The sequence below is a fragment of the Saccopteryx bilineata genome, chromosome 5, assembly GCF_036850765.1.
Source record: "Saccopteryx bilineata isolate mSacBil1 chromosome 5, mSacBil1_pri_phased_curated, whole genome shotgun sequence".
Taxonomy (NCBI): domain Eukaryota; kingdom Metazoa; phylum Chordata; class Mammalia; order Chiroptera; family Emballonuridae; genus Saccopteryx; species Saccopteryx bilineata.
The window spans coordinates 169697958-169721888 of NC_089494.1; the positions used below are offsets into that span (position 1 = coordinate 169697958).

The 23931-nt window shown below is 37.2% G+C and overlaps 1 protein-coding gene and 1 non-coding gene across 2 annotated transcripts in view; one reads left to right on the forward strand and one right to left on the reverse strand.

Annotated features, from left to right (window-relative positions):
• Window positions 1–23931, reverse strand: part of ENPEP (glutamyl aminopeptidase) — a 116459-nt gene that overhangs the window by 43472 nt on the left and 49056 nt on the right. Inside the window, exons 8-10 of the mRNA XM_066278647.1 lie at window positions 22518–22583; window positions 15898–15963; window positions 15619–15770 (exon numbers count right to left, since the gene is read on the reverse strand). Coding sequence (XP_066134744.1) covers window positions 15619–15770; window positions 15898–15963; window positions 22518–22583 — 284 coding nt within the window. The remainder of the gene's footprint in view (window positions 1–15618; window positions 15771–15897; window positions 15964–22517; window positions 22584–23931) is intronic.
• TRNAA-AGC (transfer RNA alanine (anticodon AGC)) lies at window positions 16921–16996 on the forward strand. Its single transcript has one exon. It is a non-coding gene; the product is annotated as a tRNA-Ala (tRNA).

The window sequence follows — 23931 nt, forward strand, 5'->3', positions numbered from 1 at the left end:
ATGGCCCGGGCGCTGGGGATGGCTCCTTGGCCTCTGCCCCAGGTGCTAGAGTGGCTCTGATCGCGGCAGAGCGACCCCCACGCCCCCCGGAGGGGCAGAGCATCGCCCCCTGGTGGGCAGAGCATTGCCCCTGGTGGGCGTGCCGGTTGGATCCCGGTCAGGCGCATGCGGGAGTCTGTCTGACTGTCTCTCCCTGTTTCCAGCTTCAGAAAAATACAAAAATCTTATGTTTTAAATATATCCTATTTAGAATCATGTGAATCAGTGCACTGCAAAAAGCAATATCATCAGGTAAGCATGTTTCAGTTTTTCCTTAGCTACTTAGTATTTTCTCATAGTTCAGGGGGAGGATGTTAGCTTTGTATTTTGATACAATATATATTTAACATGTTAGTCTTGAAAACTCATAAAATGAGATCTTAAATGATATATGCATCCTTATGTTCATTGCAACATTATTTACAATAGCCAAGATATGAAAGCAACCCATCAATAGATGTGAAGATAAAAACGCTGTGGTATATTTACACAATAGAATATTACTTAGCCATAAAAAGGATTAAAATCTTATCTTTTGCAACAGCATGGATGGACCTACAGAGTATTATGCTAAGTGAAATAAACCAGTCAGACAAAGATAAATACCATTTGATTTCACTTACATTTGTAATCTAAAGAACAAAATAAACAAACAAAATAGAAACAGACTCATAGAGAACAGGCTGACAGTTGTCAAGGGGAGGGGAGTTTGGGGGCCAAATATAAAAATGAAAGAGATTAAGCAGAACAAATTGATAGTTATAGAATGGTCGCTGAGATGTAAATTACAGCATAGGTAGGGAATATAGTCAATAATACCATGATAACTATGTATGGGGTCATGTGGGTACTTGAAGTATGGAGTGTGGGGCAGAGAACCACCCTAAAGTCCATGATTTTCTAACCACTTTGCTGTACATCTGAAACTAATACAAAATAATATTCAATGTTAACTGTAATTGAAAAATAAAGTAAATAAAAATAAAAGAAATGAGATCTTAAATGTCCTTTGGATAATTTGTTTTTATATCATTTCCTATCAGTCAGAAAATACAGGAAATTTAAAGAGAAGAAGAATTTGTGTTTGTGTTTGGATTTCAGCTCAAAGTTGGCCTTGGTTTTCTTCATCTGTTTAAACCCCTCATTCAGAATGGATTTTCCATTTTCAATATATAACAAAATTTATGTAATTCAAGGAGAATATATCTTGCCATCTACTTGAAAGAAATTATCTTTTGTTTCATAACTATTCAAATGTTTTATAGGATTGAGTTTTTACTAGCTCTCTTAGAGGATTTTATTGCAATGAATGTTTTTGGTCATGAGTTTCATAGAACCAATTTATAACTTGTTTCTTGGGTCCTGCAGAAGACCTTGTCTGTGCTTCACTCCTATCCCCTTGAGTCTCTTTGCCAACAACCAGCACCTGGGTCTCTCTGTCAGAGGACTGACCTATGGCTGCCTGAGCAAGGAAAGCCAGAAGTTCCAGGGAATTTGCATTCTCAGATGCAGCCCTTAGCTACTTGAGAATGGTCCTTGCCTCACCTGTCAAGACCAGTCTGAAGCACTCTCTCCAGACACCTTTGGAAGACCTGCTTCATAGTGTACCTTTTCCTGCTTTATCTCCTTCTTCCAGTCCCCTACCCCTCTTTTCTAGAAATACTTCTTAATGAGTGACTTTCACTTGAATGATCGCCTCAGGGTCTGCTTTTTGGCAAGCCAACCTAAGAGTGATTGATTCCCTGTATCTTCTGAATAGATAGACAAAGAAGCATTTTAAAAAGTCACATCCTACCTACACATTTCACTCTTTCTTCGCTCTGCTGACTTGGTGCTACATGTGAACAACTAACATTCCATTCCTCATGCCATTCGCTAATGACGACCTGATTGAAACAACAGAGCAGTCAGTGTCTGGATGCCCCATGTGCACACTTAGAATCTCACATTCCAACCTTCCCTCTAAAACAGGGTGTCTGGACCACACTGTGCCTAAAAGTGAGCATAAATTATACTACTAAAGTCATGTTAAAAAAGGTTTGTAAAAGTATCATTAAGACAAAAAAATAGAGAGTTGAGGTTAATTTTATAGTTTTAGAATCACTCACAAGATCTAATTGAAGCTGAGTAAAATAATAAATGTCAAGCAATCGAAATTACATAAATGAAATAATGGAGTTGCCTATATGTTACCTAAAATTCAGTAGCATCAGATTTCATTTTTAAAAGGAATAATTCATTTTGTCTTTATATCTAACCATGTAACAGGTTCTGGCAGTATTAAATATGACCAATTTAATTTTCATTAAGGAAACTGACTTTATTTGACTTAAGAAAACACACCTACTCGCATCTTTTCACATTGAGTCGACTGTCAAAAGCATGAGTTTTCCCAATGAAGAATTCCCCTGATGTAGGCATGAAACTGGCCCCTTCCTTCCTTCCTTCCTTCCTTCCTTCCTTCCTTCCTTCCTTCCTTCCTTCCTTCCTTCCTTCCTTCCTTCCTTCCTTCCTCCCTCCCTCCCTCCCTCCCTCCCTCCCTCCTTCCCTCCCTCCCTCCCTCCCTCCCTCCTTCTTCTTCCTCCCTCCCTCCTTCCCTTTCTTTTTTTTTGTTTAAAGATTTTGTTTATTGATTTTGGAGAGAGGAGAGAGAGAGAGAGAGCGAGAAATGTGGGGGGTGCAGAGCAGGGAGCATCAACTCATAGCTGTTTTGCATATGTACCTTGACTGGGCAAGCCTGAGGTTTTCAACTGGCAACTTCAGCATTCCAGGTCAATAATTTATCCAATGTGCCAATACAGGTCAGGCAAAACTGTCCCATTTCTAAGAGATGGTTGAGACCATGGTGTTAAAACCATAACTGACACATGTATGGGCCATCTGGATTATAAAAAGTCTCTGGTCAGTAAGAGTTCTTTAATCTCAGTTTATTTAAGCAGTGAGAAAAAGGATGATGCCATTCAGTTTATAGTACAATCTAACTGCCCATTTTGTCTACCAGACATAAATATAGCTGAACAGAGAGCAAGTAGACACCAGTTGGAGAAAGAATTCATCACCTTCTGGGAGTATGAAAAAATATATTACAATCCAAGTTTTCAATCAAGTGGAAATAAGGAACACTGACTTTTGATATGTCTTTTTCTCACTTATATGCTCATGAGCTACTATTGATGTTTTCAATGGGGAATTATCTGTTTTCTAGATTTGTTTTTCTATGCATATATAACTTTATGTTTTTTAAAAATGAAACAAGTGGGTTAACTGTTGGGCAAACAAGTGTGTTAAGCTTGACTGCTTGCACATTGCCTGATTGGTGCATGAGCACAAGGCAGCCCTCATGAGTATAGTTTATGTAAGGCTGCAGGTGCTTGCCCTCAAGGTGGCAGACTGTAGATTGTGGATTGCGTGCCGCCATTGGGATGGGCCATTTGTTGCTATTTTTTGCTTGAGAAGGGTTTTTTTTTCCCCTGGTCTGTTTGCTCATTAGCTGAGAGAGAGAGAGAGAGAGAGAGAGAGAGAGAGAGAGAGAGAAAAGCCGTTTGCCCTGCATGCTTGCTTGTCTGCAGTTGTGAGACTCTAATAAATGGAATGGCCCACCATTCTCTAGCTCAGGGATCCCCAAACTACGGCCCGCGGGCCGCATGTGGCCCCCTGAGGCCATTTATCTGGCCCCCACCACACTTCCTGAAGGGGTATCTCTTTCATTGGTGGTCAGTGAGAGGGGCATAGTTCCCATTGAAATACTGGTCAGTTTGTTGATTTAAACTTATTTGTTCTTTATTTTAAATATTGTATTTGTTCCCGTTTTGTTTTTTTACTTTAAAATAAGATATGTGCAGTGTGCATAGGGATTTGTTCATAGTTTTTTTTTATAGTCTAGCCCTCCAACGGTCTGAGGGACAGAGAACTGGCCCCCTGTGTAAAAAGTTTGGGGACCCCTGCTCTAGCTCCACAGTTCCTTTACCATCTGCTTGAATCCAATGTAAACCTGCATGGCCAAGGCCATCAGCCTTACAGTTGACTTTATGATAAATGGTCACTAAAAGTCATGCATATATGAATCTAAATAAAATAAAAACAGTATCTAAACATAGGCACTAAAATATTTTAAAAAGTATAAAATGTTAATAATGTAGTTTTATGTTCTAAACCTTGAATGCAATTTAAAGATTTATTATGACTTAAAAAAGTAATTTTAGACCTGATATTACATTTAGTTCACTTGGAAATAATTTTTTTGTTTGTGTGGAGAGGAATCCATAACTACAGAACAGTTTTTTTAAAAAAAAAATCCAATTCCCTTTGTTCAAAAATAGTGTTGACATGTCTTTGGCTCAAGGAATCAGAAGAGAGCCATTACTGTGATGCTCTCCCATTAGAAACTTGTTTCTCAAGAGAGAAATATATATATTTTAATGTTAATATCCAAAGGCTATTGAATAATAGTTTTAAACATGGCAATCTAATGTGCTAGGACATAAAACAGTAAGTATAAAATAAACAGTTTATATTTAACAGGATAATCACAGATTTTATTATGTTGATTTTTGTCACTGAATTATCACCTGATAACAAGTCACCTCTATATTTCATTTCATTCATATTTATGAAGACGGATGAGTGAAAAGAGAAGACTTTGCCATTATAATTTTTGCTTTCCAAAATAAATAAAAGATAAAGAGGTATATACAGACACTCCCTGATGGATCTCATTTGGTCTAGAAACTCAAATTTCCCTTTGTTTTGACAATAGCTATTCATTTTTAGGACTTGGATTATATAGTAAGATACCTAGTTTCTCTGAATTTCCTTTTCTCTGAGAGAGCTGACTGAGGTTTCCAGGAGGAGCAGCAGGGAACGGGCCTCCACACCGAGCACCACTGGCTTTCTCACTGCTTCTCCAGTTCAGGGGCCAACCAGTACCTTGGAAGTAGCTAATTTAATAATTCTCAATGCTCTTCATCCTCTGAGGCCTTGAATAGATAGTATTTTAGCAATTTGAATGTTTTAAAATACTTGTTCTGTATATTTTTAAGTTTTATTTTTTGTTTTAATTAATTTTAGAGATAGAGAGAAAGAGAGGGAGAGACAGAAACATCCATCTATTGCTATCTGTGTCCTGATTGGGGATCAAACCAGCAACTTTTGCATATAGGGATGATGCTCTAACCAACTGAGCTGTCAGGCCAGGGAAGGTAATTTGAATTTCAGTAAATACCTGAGTGAGCTGTTAGTGTAACTGAATTCCCAAAGCTCTGAATTGGAAGCCTGAACACAGGTTCTATTTCTTACCACTTGGAGCACATCTCACAAAGTGAGTCTAGAAAGATCTTTCATTTCTCTAGAAGTATGGCTATGAACACTATAGAACAGTGTTCTAAAAGGGGATTTTTCTTTGCAAATTCATCTGAATCAATTCCCTGAGCATTGTTCACTCTTTAATTAGGAATTTTAGCTCAGCCTAATCTTTGGAACATCAGCCACACCCCTCCAGATATGGCCAACTGCCAGTGTGGCAGGTCATTCCATTGTCTCCCCATCACCCTACAGTATTTTCCTAACCGGTCTCCTTATCCCACTCTGGCTCCTCTGATCTGTCCTCCACAGTGCAGTCAGAGGGGAACTTGGCAAAATACAAATGTGATCTGACAATTCTCTCCTTAAAGTCCTTAAATTTGCACATAGTTGTTCAAAATGTTTATCATTGCCTGCATGCCAGGCATCAACCTTCCTCTCTGGCTTCATCTCCCACCGCTTTCCCCAGCCTCTCTGCTGCTCAGTTTCTTGGAGCCAGACGACTTGCATTCAAATCAAGGCTCTCTAACTTATATGCTATATAACCTTGCATAAATTATTTAATAATTTTCTGTTATAATAAAGTGTTCACAATAGTGCCAGCTACTTAGAAAATCCTCAGTGAGTGTAGCACATTTTATGTATAGTGCTCATTTATAACTCCAGAGTCTTCCTACATATAGTTTCTGTTTTAAACATCCTAGGTTAAATATCACTTCCTCAAGAAAGAAAGTCCTCTGCTGCCCTCACCTCACCCCACCGCAGTACTGACCGCCCATTCAGGCTCAGCCTATCAGTGAATACACACGACAGGAGAGAATAACTACTGTGAAACTTCTAAATGGAAGCTTGTTCACAAGAGAGAAATACTTTTAAATTTTAATATCTAAAAACTCCAGCAGTCTAAATTTGGCCAATCTAATTTGCTAGAACATAAAACTGCAACTATAAAGAATGTTATAGTTATTAAATGACACATTTTCTGAGACATCTTCTTTACATCCTATAATTCTCTTTCCTTATGTAATCCTAACTGATACTGAATAATTGATCTGTGCTGATTTATATATGTGATTATAAAATAAGGCCAATAACCCTATTTAAAATAGAAATAAAAGGGTGAAAGTTTCTTTCACTGGAAACCAAGCAGTGGAGATTAAAGGCTGCCTGCATAGGGGTTGATGCAAAATTCTTTCTACCCAAACTGTGTTAAAAAGTTGAAAGATGGGACCGTGAAAATTAGCGTGGATAAAAATGGAATAATGTTCAAGGGGACAAGTGCCACAATGTGTTGTTCTCATGTAGCCAGTATCCAGTCTAGGAAGAAGCTCAGCTGGGCAGTAGTGTTCTAGAGTGAGCACCCCAAAGGGGTCCACCTAGGGGGTGGAGTCCTGAGCTCCTGATTCTGTTCTCTTCAGCTGGGAGTGATTGGCACTCCAGAAATGTATATGAAAATAACCACTCAGTTCTACAGAAATAGACATAATATTAAAACTTTTGTGCAAGTAGCATTTATGCAATCATGATAAATTTTGAAAATCATCAGCTGTGTTGCACACTGCTGTGGCAGCTTTAACATATTTGAAAAAAAATTAATCTGGTAAATTGGAGGAAATGACATATTGATTTGAAATTTTAACTGAAATTCTTAGACTACCTTAATTCAGTCATGTTTGTCTAGAAATATCAACTTTTGTAGTGAAAGGTTTGTTTCTCAATATATTAAAAATGCCTGGCCCTGGCTGGGTGGAACAGTGCATGGAATGTCATCCTGGTGCACCAAGGTTGTGAGGAGGATGATCCGGTCGGGGCACATATGAGAAATAGCCAATGAGTGCACAAGTAAATGGAACAACTAAGTGGAACAAGTTGATGCTTCTCTCTCTGTCTCCCTCGCTACTTTTTTCTTCTTTCTCTCTCAAATCAATGAAAAATAAAAATTTTTTAAGAAAAAAAAGGGGGATTCCAAGTTGGTGATGGAGTAGGTGGACATTGCAACTGCCTCCTCCCAGGACCAAAGTGGATTACAACTAAACTTAAGAACAGTCATTTTGAAAACCCAACACTGGACCAAATGAAGAGGAGTTCATAACCAAAGATCACAGAAGAAGCCACGCCAAGACTGATAGGAAGGGCAGAGACATGGAAAGGGCTGCCCTGTTCCCAGGAGCGAGCTGTGGCGGAGAGTCTGGATAGACTTCTACTGTTGGGAGGGTCACATTGAGAGGTGAGGGTCCCAGCTTAGAGCCCAGAGCCTAGAAAAGGCACCCACAGAATTTGGTGGTGAAAATAACTGAGGTTTCTGTTTGCGAGAAAGAGAGGGGAGTTCTTGGAGACGCAGACACAACCTTAAAGGGCCAGCACAGAATATCTTATTCATAGCCACTTACCAGGGGCTCCAGTGGGAGAGGGCTGAGAGGACTAGAGTCATATGAGGACAGTGTGAATTTGGTGGCCTTGAAAAGAGATACTGTGGGGGACACCCATAAGAACCCCTGAGCTGAGTCCTTCTCCAATACTGCGGTCGCCATCTTTCTTGGGTGGAGCAATCCCTCCATGTGGCATGAGCCTGGGGAAAAGCAACTGCCCCAGCCTCAGGAATCCCTCCTGCTCTACTCTATAGAGACTGAGCCTTTCTGAGAAGTAAGCCAAGAAGTAAGGGGCGCATCAGTGACTCACTTTTCTGGCACTGAGGCTGAAGCTTCTTCCCCACCCTCACCTCCCCACACTCTCCTGAGACTATGACTGGGGCTTCTGCCTCACAAGAAATTCAACAGAAACTGTCCAGAGTGCAGACAGACCACACCTCTGGGTCTCAGAGGCCACACCCACCAGACTCCAGGGGGCCACACCCTACTGAGGTCTATGAACAAGTCAGGACAGACTGACACCTGAAGCTGAGGGGAGGGAGCCACACCTACCACCTTTCCTAATCCCTGAATTTCCCCAGGCTTAGATGCTACTAGAGATTTTTTCAGTGGCCAAGCCCAACAAGCAGCCAGCAGACAGAGGTTGTAAGAACCTTGGGCCTTTTGCTGACTCTCCCCACCCCATGCCAGTGTGGGTAAGAGCCAGATGAGGAGTGCAGCTTGGTATTCCCATGTACACCTGGGCCCAGCAGAAGCAGGCACAAACTCTGGATTGCTTGTATGTTAAAGAAGGTTGCTAAGGGCTAGACAAAGGCAGTGTCCTCCACTGGTCTGTGCTGGGTTCCCTCCAGGAAGGCACAAGGTCAGCCCATCCAGATGCTAGCTGCAGAGAACATTGGTTCAGGACTAATAACCCTTGCTGGCGGCATGTCCTAAGAGAAATCTCATTGGACACTGGGCCCAGCTGAGGTGAGCTCCACTTTCTGTCGTCAGTACCTGCACACTGGCTTACACACACATTGGACAAGATGGAGTCTCACAGTCAATCAGACCAAGTCTTAGATATTTTGCCCTGCTGGGCTAGATTCCACAGGAGGAAGGGAGAGAGGCTTGGAGCACAGACATTCAAGGTGTGGGTTCCCTGGAGCCTATTGTTGGGACCAGTGGAGGGACTTAGCCACATTCTGGGAGGGGGTCACAATCAACCCCAGGACAGGACACTCTCATTCTTCCTCCCTGCAACCCAGGGCTCCCCAGCTGGAAGAACTTCTGCAGAGGAAATTGTCAGCCTCACCCAGTCTGAACCTGCTGCTCACCTTTCTGGGGAGAAATAGAATTGGAGTATCCAGCAGTATTTGAGAGATAAGGCTCTAAAATAAGGGCCAATTTTCCCATACTGAGCTCCTGACCAAGAGACCCCTGAAGTAGGGGGTCCCACTAACATTCTCATCCCAACCTCAGCTGACAAATCAGCCTTTAAAACAAAGGCTATACTAAAAGGAAAATAAAGTCACTACATAATAATAAATGGAACAATCCAACAAGAGGATAAAACCATTGTAAATATTTATGCACCCAATATAGGAGCACCTAAATATATAAAGCATATTTTGACAAACATTTAGGGCAAAATCAACAGCAATACCATAAGAGTAGAGGATTTAGTACCCTACTAACATCAGTGGATAGATCCTCCAGACAGAAAATTAACAAAGAAACAGTAGCCTTATGTGACACACTAGATCAACTAGATTTAATTGATATCTTCAAAAAATTTCACCCCCAAACAGCAGAATATATGTTCTTTTCAAGTGCTCATGTTACATTTTCTAAGATAGACCACATGTTAAAACACAAAACAAGCCTCAGTAAATTTAAGAAGATTGAAGTCATATCAAACATCTTCTCTGACCATTATGGCATGAAACTAGAAATCACCTACAATAGAAAACTAAAAAACATTCAATGCTTGGAAGCTAAATAGCATGTTATTAAATAAGAAATGGATAAACAATGAGATCAAAACAGAAATAAAAAATTGTCTCAAAACAAATGAAAATGAACATACAACAACCCCAAATCTATGGAACACAGTGAAAGCTGTTTTAAGAGGGAAGTTCATACATTGATACGTAAAGACACATGCAGCCCCATGTTCATTGCAGCATTGTTCACAGTGGCCAGGACATGGAAACAACCAAAAAGCCCGTCAATAAATGACTGGATAAAGAAGATGTGGCACATATACACTATGGAATACTACTCAGCCATAAGAAATGATGACATCGGATCATTTACAGCAAAATGGTGGGATCTTGATAACAAACATATGAAGTGAAATAAGTAAATCAGAAAAAACCAGGAACTGCATTATTCCATACATAAGTGGGACATAAAAGTGAGGCTAAGAGACATTGATAAGAGTGTGGTGGTTATGGGGGGAGGGGGGAAAGGGAGAGGGAAAGGGGGGAGGGGGAGAGGCACAAAGAAAACTAGATAGAAGGTGAGAGAGGACAATCTGACTTTGGGTGATGGGTATGCAACATAATTGAACGACAAGATAACCTGGACTTGTTATCTTTGAATATATGTATCCTGATTTATTGATGTCGACCCATTGAAAAAAAAATTTTAAAAAAAAAAAGGGAAGTTCATAGCATTACAAGCATACAAGATAAAGAAAAAGCTCAAATAAATAATCTAATCCTTCACCTAAAAGAAATAGAAAAATAACAATAAATAAAGCCCAGAGGAATTATAAAAAAGGAAATAATAAAGATCAGAGTGGAAATAAATGACACAGAGCCTAAAAAAACAATATAAAAGGTCAATGAAACCCAAAGCTGGTCATTTGAAAAGGTAAACAAGATTGTGAACCTTTAACAAAACTCATAAGAAAAAAAAAGAGAGAGAACCCAAATAAATAAAATTAGAAATAAAAGAGAAGTAAAAACTGATATCACAGAAATACAAAGAATTGTAAGAAAATACTACGAAGATCTATATGCCAAAAAATTGTACAAGCTTAGTGAAATGGATAAATTCCTAGAAATATAAAATCTTCCAAAACTGAATCTGAAAGAATCAGAAAACTTAAGCAGACCAATTAAAACAAATGAAATGAAAACAGTTATTAAAATACTCCTAGCAAACAAAAGTCCTGGGATGGTTTCACAGGTAATTTTACCACACATTCAAAGAAGAACTAACACTTATCCTTTTCAAGCTATTCCAAAAAATTCAAGAGGAAGAAAGACTTCCAAGCTTATTTTATGAGACAAACATTATCTTAAATCCAAAACCAGATAAAGACACTATAAAGAAAGAAAACTATATAGACAATATTCCTGATGAACATAGATGCTAAAATTCTCAAAAAAAAAATCTTTAAAAACTGGATACATTAATACATTAAAAACATCATACATTATGAGCAAGTGGGATTTATTCCAGGGAGGCAAGGCTGGTACAATATTCACAAATCAATGAGATTCATGACATAAACAGAGAAGAATAAAAATTTTCATGATCATATCAAAAAATTCAGAAAAAGCATTTGATAAAATCCAGCACCTATTTATGATCAAAACATTCAGCAAAGTGGGAATAAAGACAGTCTTGTCAATAAATGATGTTGGGAAAATTGGACAGGTACACCCCCCCAAAATGAAACTAGACCACCAACTTACATTATTCACAAAAGCAAACTCAAAATGGGTAAAAGACTTAAATGTAAGTCACAAAACCATAAAAATTTTGAATGAGAACATAGGCAATAAACTCTCTAATATCTTATAGCAATATTTTTGCCAATTTATCTCCACAGGCAAGTGAAATAAAGGACAAAACAAATAGGAATATATCAAACTAAAAAGCTTTTGCACAGCAGAAGACACCATTAACAAAATTAAAAATAACCCACTCAATGAAAGAGCATATTCACTGATACGTCTAATGAGGGGTTAATAACCAAAATTTATAAAGGACTTCTAAAACTCAACACTAGAAAGGTAAATAATCCAATTAAAAAATAGGCAAAGGGCCTGAATAGACACTTCTCCAAAGAGGACATACAGATGGCCAATAGGCATATGAAAAAATGTTCAACATCACTAATCATTAGAGAAATGCAAATTAAAACCACAATGAGATGCCATCTCACACCTGTCACAATGGTTCTCATTAACAAAACAACATACAACAAGTGCTGGCCAGGGTGTGGAGAAAAGGGAATCCTCCTGCACTGTTGATGGGAATGAAGACTTCTGTAGCCACTGTGGAAAATAGTATAGTGTTTCCTCAAAAAATTAAAAATGGAACTGCCTTATGACCCAGCTATCCCACTTTTAGGGATATATTCGAACAATCCCAAAGCATTAACTCAAAAGAAGATATACACCCCCATGTTTATTGCAGCATTGTTTACAATAGCCAAGATATGAAAAAAAACTCATGTGCCCGACATTGGACAAATAGATTTTAAAAAGCTGTGGTACATATACACAATGGAATACTATGCAGCCATGAAAAAGAAGGAAAACTTTACCTTTTGCAATGGCATGGATGGACCTGGAGATTATTATGCTAAGTGAAATAAGACAGGCAGAAAAAGAGAAATATCATATGATCTCACTTAAATGTGCAATCTATTGAATACAATAAACTGTGCAACAAAATAGAAACAGAGGCAGGGTCACAAAGAACAGAAGAACAGAAGTCAGAGGGAAGGGGTATGAGAGTTCAGGATCAAAGGGATTAGCCAAATTATATATGTGTTAATATAGATACAGATAACAGGGCAGCTAGTCACAGAGGGGAAGTGGGGATGGAGGCAGGGGGAGTGGGAGTAAGGGGGTGAAGTGGGAATGGAAAGAGACTTTACATGGGACATGGTGGGCACAATGCAAGGGGTTGAGTGTGTTACATTGAGTGGGGCACTTGAAATCATGTTAACACAATAAATTAATTTTTAAAAAGAAATTAATTAATATAAAGAAAATGTCCAAGAAATTTGATATACTATACTTATAAATATCAATTTGTTAAATTCATAAATATGTATAAGAAGGTTTTCTAAAAATTAAATTTATAAGTCTATGTCTTTAGGTGTTTGTGTGTGGAATTATAAATATAATTTAATAAACTTTTAAATTGTGAGGCTCAAAAGATTCTTATAAATGATATATGCAAAAGAGTTTGAATGAATTTGTAATTACTGTTTAAATACTCAGGAATATTTCATTTGTGCAAATATTAAGTAAAAACAACCTTAATAAAAAACTAGAAAAAGTGCTGTTGAAAAGCCACATTCTCTTCACCGTTCCTCCCCATGGGCCAGTGCCTCTCAGAAGCAGCCCCTTGTAAAAGCTTCCGGTTTTAGTCCACATCTAGCCCTATAGTTCTTGATATCCTCCCCCCTTTTTTTAGTGAGAGAGAGAGTGAGATAGAGAAAGGAAGGGAAAGAGATTAGAAGAATCAACTCGTAGTTGCATCACTTTGGTTGTTCATTGACTGCTTCTTTTATGCACTTCGGGGAGCTCCATCCAAAGCAGTGATCCCTTGCTCAAGCCAGTGAACATGAGATCATGTCTATGATTCCACACTCAAGCTGGCAACCCCAACACTCAAGTTGATGAGCCTGTGCTCAAGCTGGTGACCTTGGGGTTTCAAACCTAGGACCTCAACATTTCAGGTCAATGCTCTATCCACTGCTCCACCACCAGTCAGGCATTGATACCTCTTTTATTTTTTTAGATAGTATTTATTAACTCACCCACAAAAAAGAGTGATTTAGTTATTTATATTGCTTTCTCTTCCATTCTCCTTTTAACAGTCAATATCTAATAAAGTAAAATTATTGTTATTAGGCTTTCTGTAGGTTATATTTGTTCCCTTAAATAATATACTCATTCTGCTATTTTTGTTTCATAAATGTAAGTGTTGATACTCTCTCCTAACTGTAAAAGAAGGATGTCTTGTGAAGTGCAAGTAATTAACTGGCTTGGGTGAGGGGAGGGTATTGTATTTGCTGATTTTCATTATCTCACATTATGACCAATTATTTCAAGCTACCAGCATGATGTTACCAGTTCACCACATAACTGAGTTAATATTCCAACACTTTCTTCCATCTTTCTCCCTCTTCCAGCTCCTTCCTATGTCAGCAATTTTTTTCTTATTCAATGTTACCTATTTATATTTACAATCTACTCTGCCACCATAACAAAATTTCTATATTTGTTATCCATTTGTTGATTATAAAAGTTGAAAGCCAATAAATATCATTTATAAGATTCTACTGTTATACATATTATTGGAGTTCAGCCTTAGTAACTTTTTGAGAAGTGCTGTGCGGAAAGCACTTTCGGGGGCTGCATGTTTGAAAATGTCTTTACCGTGCTTTTGCATTTGGTTTAGCTTCAGTGCGTAGAGAACGAGAGGATGAAAATATTTTCTGTTTCATCATTTTAGGTGATTGCTCCCTTTTCTTCTGGCATTCAGGGTTGCAGTGAAGAAGACTAATGTTACACTAATCCATGTATTCTTATTTCCTAGCTAGGTGTATTCAGTGGGACCTTTAGATCAGAATCCTTGTGTCCTTTATTATTTCTTTTATATAATTTGCTCCTCAAGTTTCTGTTTTCGTTTTTGTGAGACTTCTATTAGTTGGGTGCTAGACTTTCCATGTTTGTCTTCTCTCTCCTATTTCTATGTGTTTTGCTTAATATTTTTAGAGAATTTATCATATTCATTTCTTTTTAAAATATCTATTTTATAGATTTTAGCAGAGAGGAAGGAAAAGAGAGAGAGAGAGAGAGGAACATCAATCTGCTCTTGTATGTGTCCTGACCGGGGGTTGAACCAGCAACTCTGTGCTTTGGGACAATGCTCCAATCAACCGAGCCACCCAATCAGGGCCTTAAATTTATTTCTAGTATATCTATTAATTATTTTTTTACAACTAAAAATTTAATCTTCCAGAGACCTTTGGTGTTCCCAGTTTGTCCATTCAAAGACATTCTGCTCTTAATTAATGGGTATAATAATAATTTATTTCATCTCTTACTCTATTCCATAAATTTATTTTTTATTTCCTCAATTATGTTTCTTATAGAGATAGATATTTTATTTGTGCATTGGGATTTTACCTTTTATGCTTTCAGAGTCTTTTATGTGTTTTTGATCCTTTTTTGTGTGTGTGACAGAGACAGAGAGAGAGACAGAGAAAGGGACAGATAGGGGCAGACAGACAGGCAGGGAGAGAGATGAGAAGCATCAATTCTTCATTGCAGCTTCTTAGTTGTTCATTGATTGCTTTCTCATATGTGCCTTGACCAGGAGGCTACAGCAGAGCTAGTGACCTCTTGCTCAAGCCAGCAACCTTGGGCTCAAGCCAGTGACCTTGGGCTTCAAACCAGTGACCTTTGGGCTCAAGCCGGCGACCTTGGGGCTTTGAACCGGGGTCCTCTGCATCCCAGTCCGATGCTCTATCCACTCTACCACTGCCTGGTCAGGCTTTGATTCTTGATTGTCCATTCATATTTAAGAAAGAAAGACTAAAATGATTATTTTTTGTGTCTTGTATATAATCTCTCTACTGTTGAGAAAGGAGTTATATTTTTGAAACACTCTTCTTCACTGAACAGAAAGTGTGACTGGGAGCCCTGTGTGTGAATGAGGGGAGTTGGTACCTCCATCCATCCATCGTGTAAATGGTTTCTGGGAAGAATAAAACTTGGATGCATTTTGAACCTGGAGACCACTGAACTATTTTTAAATGCCTTTGCTTCCTTAAAGACACCAGCTTTTATATTGTCACCAATCAATCATGTGCTGAAGAGCAAGATCTAAGCAAATGGTCATTATTTTCATCAAATTTGCTTTCCTCTTAAAATGCATTATAGGTCCTTACCCAAGATCTGAAGGTGGTTGAGAAGGATCAGCTCTTGAGTCCAATAGAAAGCGCTTCTGTATGATGTTATTCATGCCTCTCACATTAAGTACAGGATAACCCATCTGTGTGGTCCATGTGTCCATTACTTCTTTCACTGGCTCATTACTTGCCTAAGATTTAAAAAACATGGAGAGTAACAAGCAAGGGGGAAATAAAAGGATAAATAATCAGATAAATAAATGATTGATAAATCATTTAATAAAACAAGGAAATATTTGGTGTTATACTCATCCATACCTCTTCAAGTGCTCTCCAAAAATCTGAAGTTTTTGCATTCTTAAATTTGTATTTTTCCAAATAAATCTGTATGTGAAATATGACAAGTATGTTAGGAGTCAATGTTTGCTTTTCTCATACTTCCACAACATGAGCAAACCCCTAGCTATATTTCACTCAAATGTATAATACAGCAAGTGTACCTAAAATTAAAATAAAATTTTGTAACCCATAAAAACACTGTCCAAAGAATAACTTATTTGTAAAGCATAAGGAATATTTTTTATTGATGAAATAGTTTTTTTGTTTGTTTTTTAGTTTAATGGAATTAAGAACAAGAGAGAGAAAGAGTTTCATTTTACAGGACAAGCAATATAAGATACTTAAGGAGAGTCAAGTGTCAGCAGTCAACAGTCTATAACATTTCTGATCCATTACCAAGAGAGACAAGTAATTCTGTGATTTTTATTTAGTGGTCTTAACCTGTCCACTATGGGCTACATCCCCTAACTCCCTTTATAGTGGTGTTTTCTCATCTCAGACACTATATGACTCCAGTACACATACCAGTGATTGAAGTGATATGCAAACATCTATCCCCTGTAAGGTAGGGCTCTACAAACCTTTTCTGTAAAAATCTATATAGTAAAGATTTAAGCTTTGTGAGCCAAAAAAATCTCTGTTGCAACTACTCAACTCTGCCTCCGTAGCAGAAAAGCAGTCATAAATAACATGTAAATGAATGAACTGTTTTCCAGTAAAACCGTATTTATTCACACTGATATTGGAGCTCCACATAACATTCATGTATCATGAAACAATCTCCTTTAGATTTTTTTCAGCCATTTAAAAATTTAGAAAGAATTTTGTTTGTGGACCTTACAAAAATGAGTGGTAGACCGAATTTTGACCACAAGCAATAGTTGGCAGACCCCTACTCTAAAGAAATGAGTATACAACCTTTTGAATAATGATAATGATGATGATGGTGATAGTGGTGGTGGATCAATTGGGGAAATTATTCACCTTAAAGAATAAGTCTTGGCCCTGGCCGGTTGGCTCAGCGGTAGAGCATCCGCCTAGCGTGCGGAGGACCCGGGTTCGATTCCCGGCCAGGGCACACAGGAGAAGTGCCCATTTGCTTCTCCACTCCTCCGCCGCGCTTTCCTCTCTGTCTCTCTCTTCCCCTCCCGCAGCCAAGGCTCCATTGGAGCAAAGATGGCCCGGGCGCTGGGGATGACTCTGTGGCCTCTGCCTCAGGCGCTAGAGTGGCTCTGGTCGCAACATGGCGACGCCCAGGATGGGCAGAGCATCGCCCCCTGGTGGGCAGAGCGTCGCCCCTGGTGGGCGTGCCGGGTGGATCCCGGTCGGGCGCATGCGGGAGTCTGTCTGTCTCTCCCTATTTCCAGCTTCAGAAAAATGAAAAACAAACAAACAAACAAACAACAACAACAAAAAGAATAAGTCTTGGCCCTGGCCAGCTGGCTCAGTGATAGAGTGTAGACCTGGCATGTGAAAGTCCTGAATTTGATTCCTGGTCAGGGGCACACAAGAGAAGTGACCATCTGTTTCTCCTCCCCTCACCCTCACCATTCTCTCTCTCTCTTTCTTCCCCTCCCACAGCCATGGCTCGATTGGTTCAAGTGCATTGGACCTGGGTGCTGAGGGTGGCTCTGTGGAGCCTCCACCTCAGGTGCTAACAATAGCTCGGTTGCAAGCATTTGACCCAAGTCTAGGGTTGCCGGTAGATCCCATTTAGGGTGAATGCAGGAGTCTATCTCTCTAACTTCCTTGCACTCGCTTAAAAAAAAAAAGGAATAATTCACTTTTAAAACATTTTAAAAATACAACATTTTAACTAGCGGACTTCTCCCTTTGGCAATTCTATTCATACAATCTCTCTCTTTATGAGTTTTCAGATATAGAGTGACATGTCCTTAGAGAAAATTCCCAGTCCTCTCTTAATCTCATAATTGGGCACCACTGATGGTTCTTCAGGAAACCTTGAAAAGCTCTCACTGTATCACTCCTCTGTTGCTCCCTGGAGTTGTTCCATTTAAAATGTGGAAGTCTTTGATAAAAAAGAAACTTCTTAAATATTCTTTGAATCTTAAAAAAAAAAAAGTAGTGGTTGACTTTGCACATAATTTTCACTCTAAGTAGCTATAATTTTCAGGAGTTGCTGCACTTAAGTCACATTATCTTTTAAGTTCCCCTTCTTTTCAGGCACAGAGAAATGAAACAGTATTAGCAGAAGTGCTCCACAGAGCCTGAAAGGGGAGGCCACTTTGGAGTGCTGGCTATAGATTTTTGTTCTGGTTAGTTTACCAGTCAGCACTGCCACCAGAGGGCAGGCAAAGGAAGGGAGATGAAATGACAGATGGTACTCTGTGTCAGTATCAGGTACTGATTCCAGAGTTTGTACAAATCATTCACTGTATCTTAATAAAATAATTGAACACTTGAAATAGTAATAATTATAGCCATAAATACCTGGTAATAACAAGATCTAGTGAATAGTAGATTCTTAAAATTTAGAGGAATTTATTAATATTTTCACAATGTCTTGAGCTTAGAAATGAGTAATCTTGGAATTGGAAGAGACCTTAAATATTATTTAATACAGCTACCACATTTGTGGAAAGGATAAGTAAACTGGTGCTTAAAGAGATGAAGAGATAGATTTGCCTTAGATTACCTTGAAAAGAATTATAAATCCTGAACCCATTTGTGGGTTTTTTGTCACTATAGTTGTTAGTTTTTAAAAATTTTTTCTTCCTTCTACTGAGGTAGAGCCTAAATGGACATTTATTCAAACATATATCAAAAGGTACTCATTTTGGACATATAGATTGCCAATAGACATGTGAAAAGATGCTCATGTCACTAATCATCAGAAAAATGCAAATTAAAACCACAAGAAGATATCACCTCATTCCTGTTAGAATGGTTATCATAAATAGGTCAACAAACAACAAGTGTTTGTGAGAATGAAAAGAACAGGGAACCCTAGAGTACTGTAGGTGGGAATGCAGATTGGTGCAACCACTATGGAAAACAATATGGATGTTCCTCAAAAAGTTAGAAATTGAACTGCTTTATGACCCAGCAATTCCACTTTTGGGCATATATCTGAAGAAACTCAAAACATTAATTTGAAAGAATATATGCACCTTTATGATCATCACAGCATTCTTTACAACAGTCAAGATATGGAAGCAACTCAAGTATCTATTGATAGCTGAATGGATAAAAAAAAACTGTGATATACATATACAATACAATATTCCTTGGCCATAAAAAATAAAATCTTACCATTTGTAAGAGTATGAATGGACCTAGAGGGTATTATGTAAAATGAAATAAATCAGACAGAGAAAGACAAATATCATATAATTTCACTTATATGTAGAATCTAAAGAACAAAATAAATGAATGAACAAAATTGAAATGACTCATAGGTACAGAGAACTGACTGATGGTTGCCAGAGGGGAAGGGATTGGAGGGCTGGGCAATAAAGCTAAGGGATTAACAAGTAAAAATTAGTAGTCACAGAGATGTAAAGTACAGCATAGGTAATATAGTCAATAATATTGTAATAACTGTATATGGTGCCAGGTGGGTATTGAAACTATCAGAAGGGACACTTTGTAAAGTATATGATTATCTAACCACTATAAGGTACATCTGAAACTAATATGATACAAAATATTAAATGTAAAAAAAAAAGTTATCATTTTATTTTGTCTAGATTTGTACTTCTGGATATTTTATATTAAGAAATTTTCTTCTTCATCTTGAAAAAAAAATCACAAATCCATTCAAAGCTTCATGATGACCTAGGTCAATCAACAATAGTTCCTCACTAATTGGTACTGGTGAGCACAAAAGGAAAGGAACAATGTTTCTATGACAGGAAGAGAAAGAATATTTTCTGGCTTAGTCATTTCTGTCTTATAAGGGATACCACTGATAACTAGGAGAAAAAGAAGGGATAGATATATTTCTCAGCTTCTATTTCATGACCATAGATTGTTATGAATGGCTCATTATCTATTATGCTTGTTTTATGTATGAATACAGCCTTAAAGATTTTCTATTTGATGATTTTGCTTTCATTTCCCCTCACTCTGTACCTGCTTTGTTAATTTCAGCTTGGGGAAAGGTCATAAACATGAAAGAGAGCACACAGTTTACCATCCCCAGATTTAGTGCCGTACCTGCTTAGCTAATAAAGAGTCACTTTGGACATAAAGTTAGTATTTGCAAGGCAAGGATCTTGAGCAATGTCATGGGTTGTGATGATAACTCAATGAGAGTTTCTGTTTGGATTCTTGACTTGTGTGAAAGAATGTTCCAACTGGTTTGTGAGCTTATTGAGGCTTAGTGAATGTGGCCTATATAGATTATACATTATTTTCAGATATTAATTAGTGTTTGAAGATCGAAGGAAATGAGTTTTTTGTGTGTTTTTTTATTTTGCAAATTCACTACAGAGCACTGTAACAGTGAAATATTAATATCTATTCTTTCTAGTTCAGCTTCTAGAGCATCTATAATCACAGTTGAAGTGAAGAAAGACAGTTTTAACTTAAAAAATATTAGTTTGAGACTGGACTGAGTTTTTAATTAATTATGTCACAGATACTGGGCTAAAGAAAATGCAACAGAATTATTGAATTATTAGAATAATTACTCATTTTTAAAGACTCTTTTGATAATTCTCTAAAAAAAGTTAATATGGAAAGGTACTTAATTATAAAGCCAGCTATGAAGAGTCCAAGAATGTGTTATTCATTAGTTTAACTTAGAATGAAAACTATAGAAATGGAATCTTAATTTTTTAAAAAGGAATTGTCAGTTTATTTCTATATTTTATATTATTTTAGACCATTCTTTCATTCAAGAAACATCATTTGGGATCTCCTAACATGTAATGCATCCTACTAGGCACTGGAGAATATGCAAAGATACGAATGACAGAGTTGCTCACTAAAGGTGTTTACTGTGAGAGGAGATATAATGAAATTTGAGTTTGAAGCTGATGGAAAACTTACAAGATCTTCTAATGTACATATAAAAACAAGCACATAGCTTCTCCCTTTCCACCTAATGTCCATACACAATACTTTATTAATGGACAGAAGGAGGAAAATTTAGGAATTTTTCCTAAATCCTGGTTTTACTTTTTACTTTAATAGTCACCTGGGAATTTTAGCATTGGGTAAAAGGGGAATATTTCCTTTTGAGGTAGCACAGAAATTACTAAATGCCACATAAGTAGACTTTGTGGTAGTGAGAATTAGAGTAATGGTGGACAGATATTGTCCTGGGAAATCACTGTACTGATGTTCTTCGGGAAGGCTAGCAGGACCACTGCTCTGACCTGTGTTCTACTTTATGGGCTGGATACCATCAGCACTGTTCTGATTAACTACCTAGGATGTCAGAGTAGGAAGGATGAAGATAGAAGGCAAATATTAGGTAGACAGTTCTAGGCTGCACTGGGGCCAACCTGCAGACAGGATTAGGGATACGATGTAGATACTTTGGTAATACAAGATCCCAAGAGAATTGGTTTAGAATCTGAACAAAATGAAAGTGAAACATCTAATGGAAATAATAAACTTATGTGAGATATGCAAAATGCTTTAGAAGTTTATTGTCATTTCCATTTCCAAAATGAACCAAGCTTTTTTTTTATTATGATTCCATAATAATAATGTTTATAGTAACCATTTTTGAATCCAGTAATAAGGAAAAAGTCTTTCTAAAAACTGTAAGAGAAGACTTTAATAGATAGGTTTATATTTTTATATTATGCTGCTGTGGACTAAATTGTCTTCCCCAGAAATTCATGCATTGAAACCCTAATCCTCAGTGTCAATGTAACAGTACTTGGAGATGAAGTCTTTGGGAGGCATTTAGCTTTAGATGGAATCAGTGTCCTTATAAGAAGATATACAAAACCTCTCTCTCTCTCTCTCTCTCTCTCTCTCTCTCTCTCTCTCTCTCTCACTGCCATGTGAGGATATAGCGAGAAGGTGGCATTTGCAAGCCAGGATGACAACCATCACCAAAATCTGAATGTGCCAGCATCTTCATCTTTGACCCCCTCATTCTACAGAACTGTGAGAAAATAAGTATCTTGTTTAAGCCACACAGTTTGTGGTACAGTATTTTGTTATGGCAACTCCAGAAGACTCAGACATATATAAAGGATATCAAAACAAACAAACAAACAAACAGAAAACAGACTAATTTGTTTAACATTCTCCATGAAACTTCTGCCAAATGGTAATCACTGATACAATATAAAATATGAAATCACTTTTTTTCTTTATTATAATTTTTTTTAATTGATTGGTTTTATAGAGGGAGAAAGGGAGAGAGAGAAATGAAAATATCAATCTGTTCCTATATGTGCCCTGACCAGTGATCAGGATGACACTAACCAACCAAACCATCTGGCCAGGGCAATGTGAAATCACATTTTAATGTTTTGTTATATTATCTATCCCTGGATAAGGAAAATACAAGTAAAAAGTAAGTTGCCCTTAATTAATCACATATCTTAACATTCATCAGCCACAGAACAGTGTAGTTTACTTTTAATATCATTAAAAATAATAAATCGCACCTGACATCCTCTTTGAAATTTCTCTGGTGTTATCCAGTCTTCAAGCATTCTCAGAATGGAAGCTCCCTAGGATGGAAAAGAATGGAAAATTAAACTAATAAAATATATGTAAAGGACAAATATCAGTCATCACTATTGTGACTAATATTTCATGATCATATTTGTGAGGTCTTTTGAAGATTATTCTACTAAATTACATAGTTACATTGTAATTTTAGGTAAAAATACCGTTTAGCACACCCTCTGTATTGTGTTTCTGAAATAACTTAAAGGTGAAGAGAAATCGATAAAATGGTCAGCATTTCAGTGACTTGAAGTTCAAGTAATTATTGCACTTCACCAAATAAACCAGTAGAGGGGGCTTTCCTAATGAAAGAGAAGGAGAGAAAATTTTAGAAAAATTGTGTTCTTTCATGAATAAAGAAAGCAGTTTCAGGACAAAATTTTGGTTAGTTATATTCTACATTTAAATAATTAAGAAATTATATTTAACACAGAGAACTAGATATTTGAGAAGTTTTTGTCAAATAGTTTAATATAGATAGATATATAATTGAGGCAATAAAATTCTTCCTGTCCAAAACAGTGTATCTCACTAGGTTTTCTTTAGTGTGAAGAATCTGATGAACAACCCTGCTGTCTACAGTCTTTTCACGTTATAATATTAGTACTAAAATATTCTATTAATAGACTTTTCAATCAGTTTTCAAGTAACTGATCAGAAAAACATTTGTAAGTAATTTTAATATAATTTACTGAGTACTATAAATTCTTTCTGTACATAGTAGAAGGACTAGAAATATTTATTTATTTCTGGCCTACTGTCTTAAACCCATGGAGTATCCAGGACTTGGGAAAAAATTGATTCAATAATATCAATTTCTCCTTGTGAGTTATTAGAACGTATTACAGATTGGAAACTTTTGTTTTTAACACACAAAAGTAAAAAAGAATCACTGACAATGTAAAAGAAAAATAAATGAAGGCAGCGCAAACAATGCATAGGAATAATAGAGGAGAAAAAGGCAAAAAAAGATAATGCTATACATTATACATTTCAAATACTAGTATACAAAAAGCTTTTTCACTTGTTATTTTTTAAATATTCACTTTAGTAGTTATATTTTGTCTTATATAAAACTTTAGGTATCACTCAGAGTATCACAGTGTGTTAGTTTTCGGTGGCTTCTGAGCAACCTAACACAGTGGGTAAACTCAGAGAGGCTGAGGTAGAAAGAACAAAATTATGCTGCTTTCAAGTATGAATATGTTTAAAGGGGAGAATATAGAAAATATTGTGGAAGAAAATGGGCAATGTAAAACTTTAGATCACTATAGAGTTTAAGCAACTTTTCCATAAAATTACAATGGATCAAAATGCCCCATTTACAATATGTTAGCAAATTCATCATTG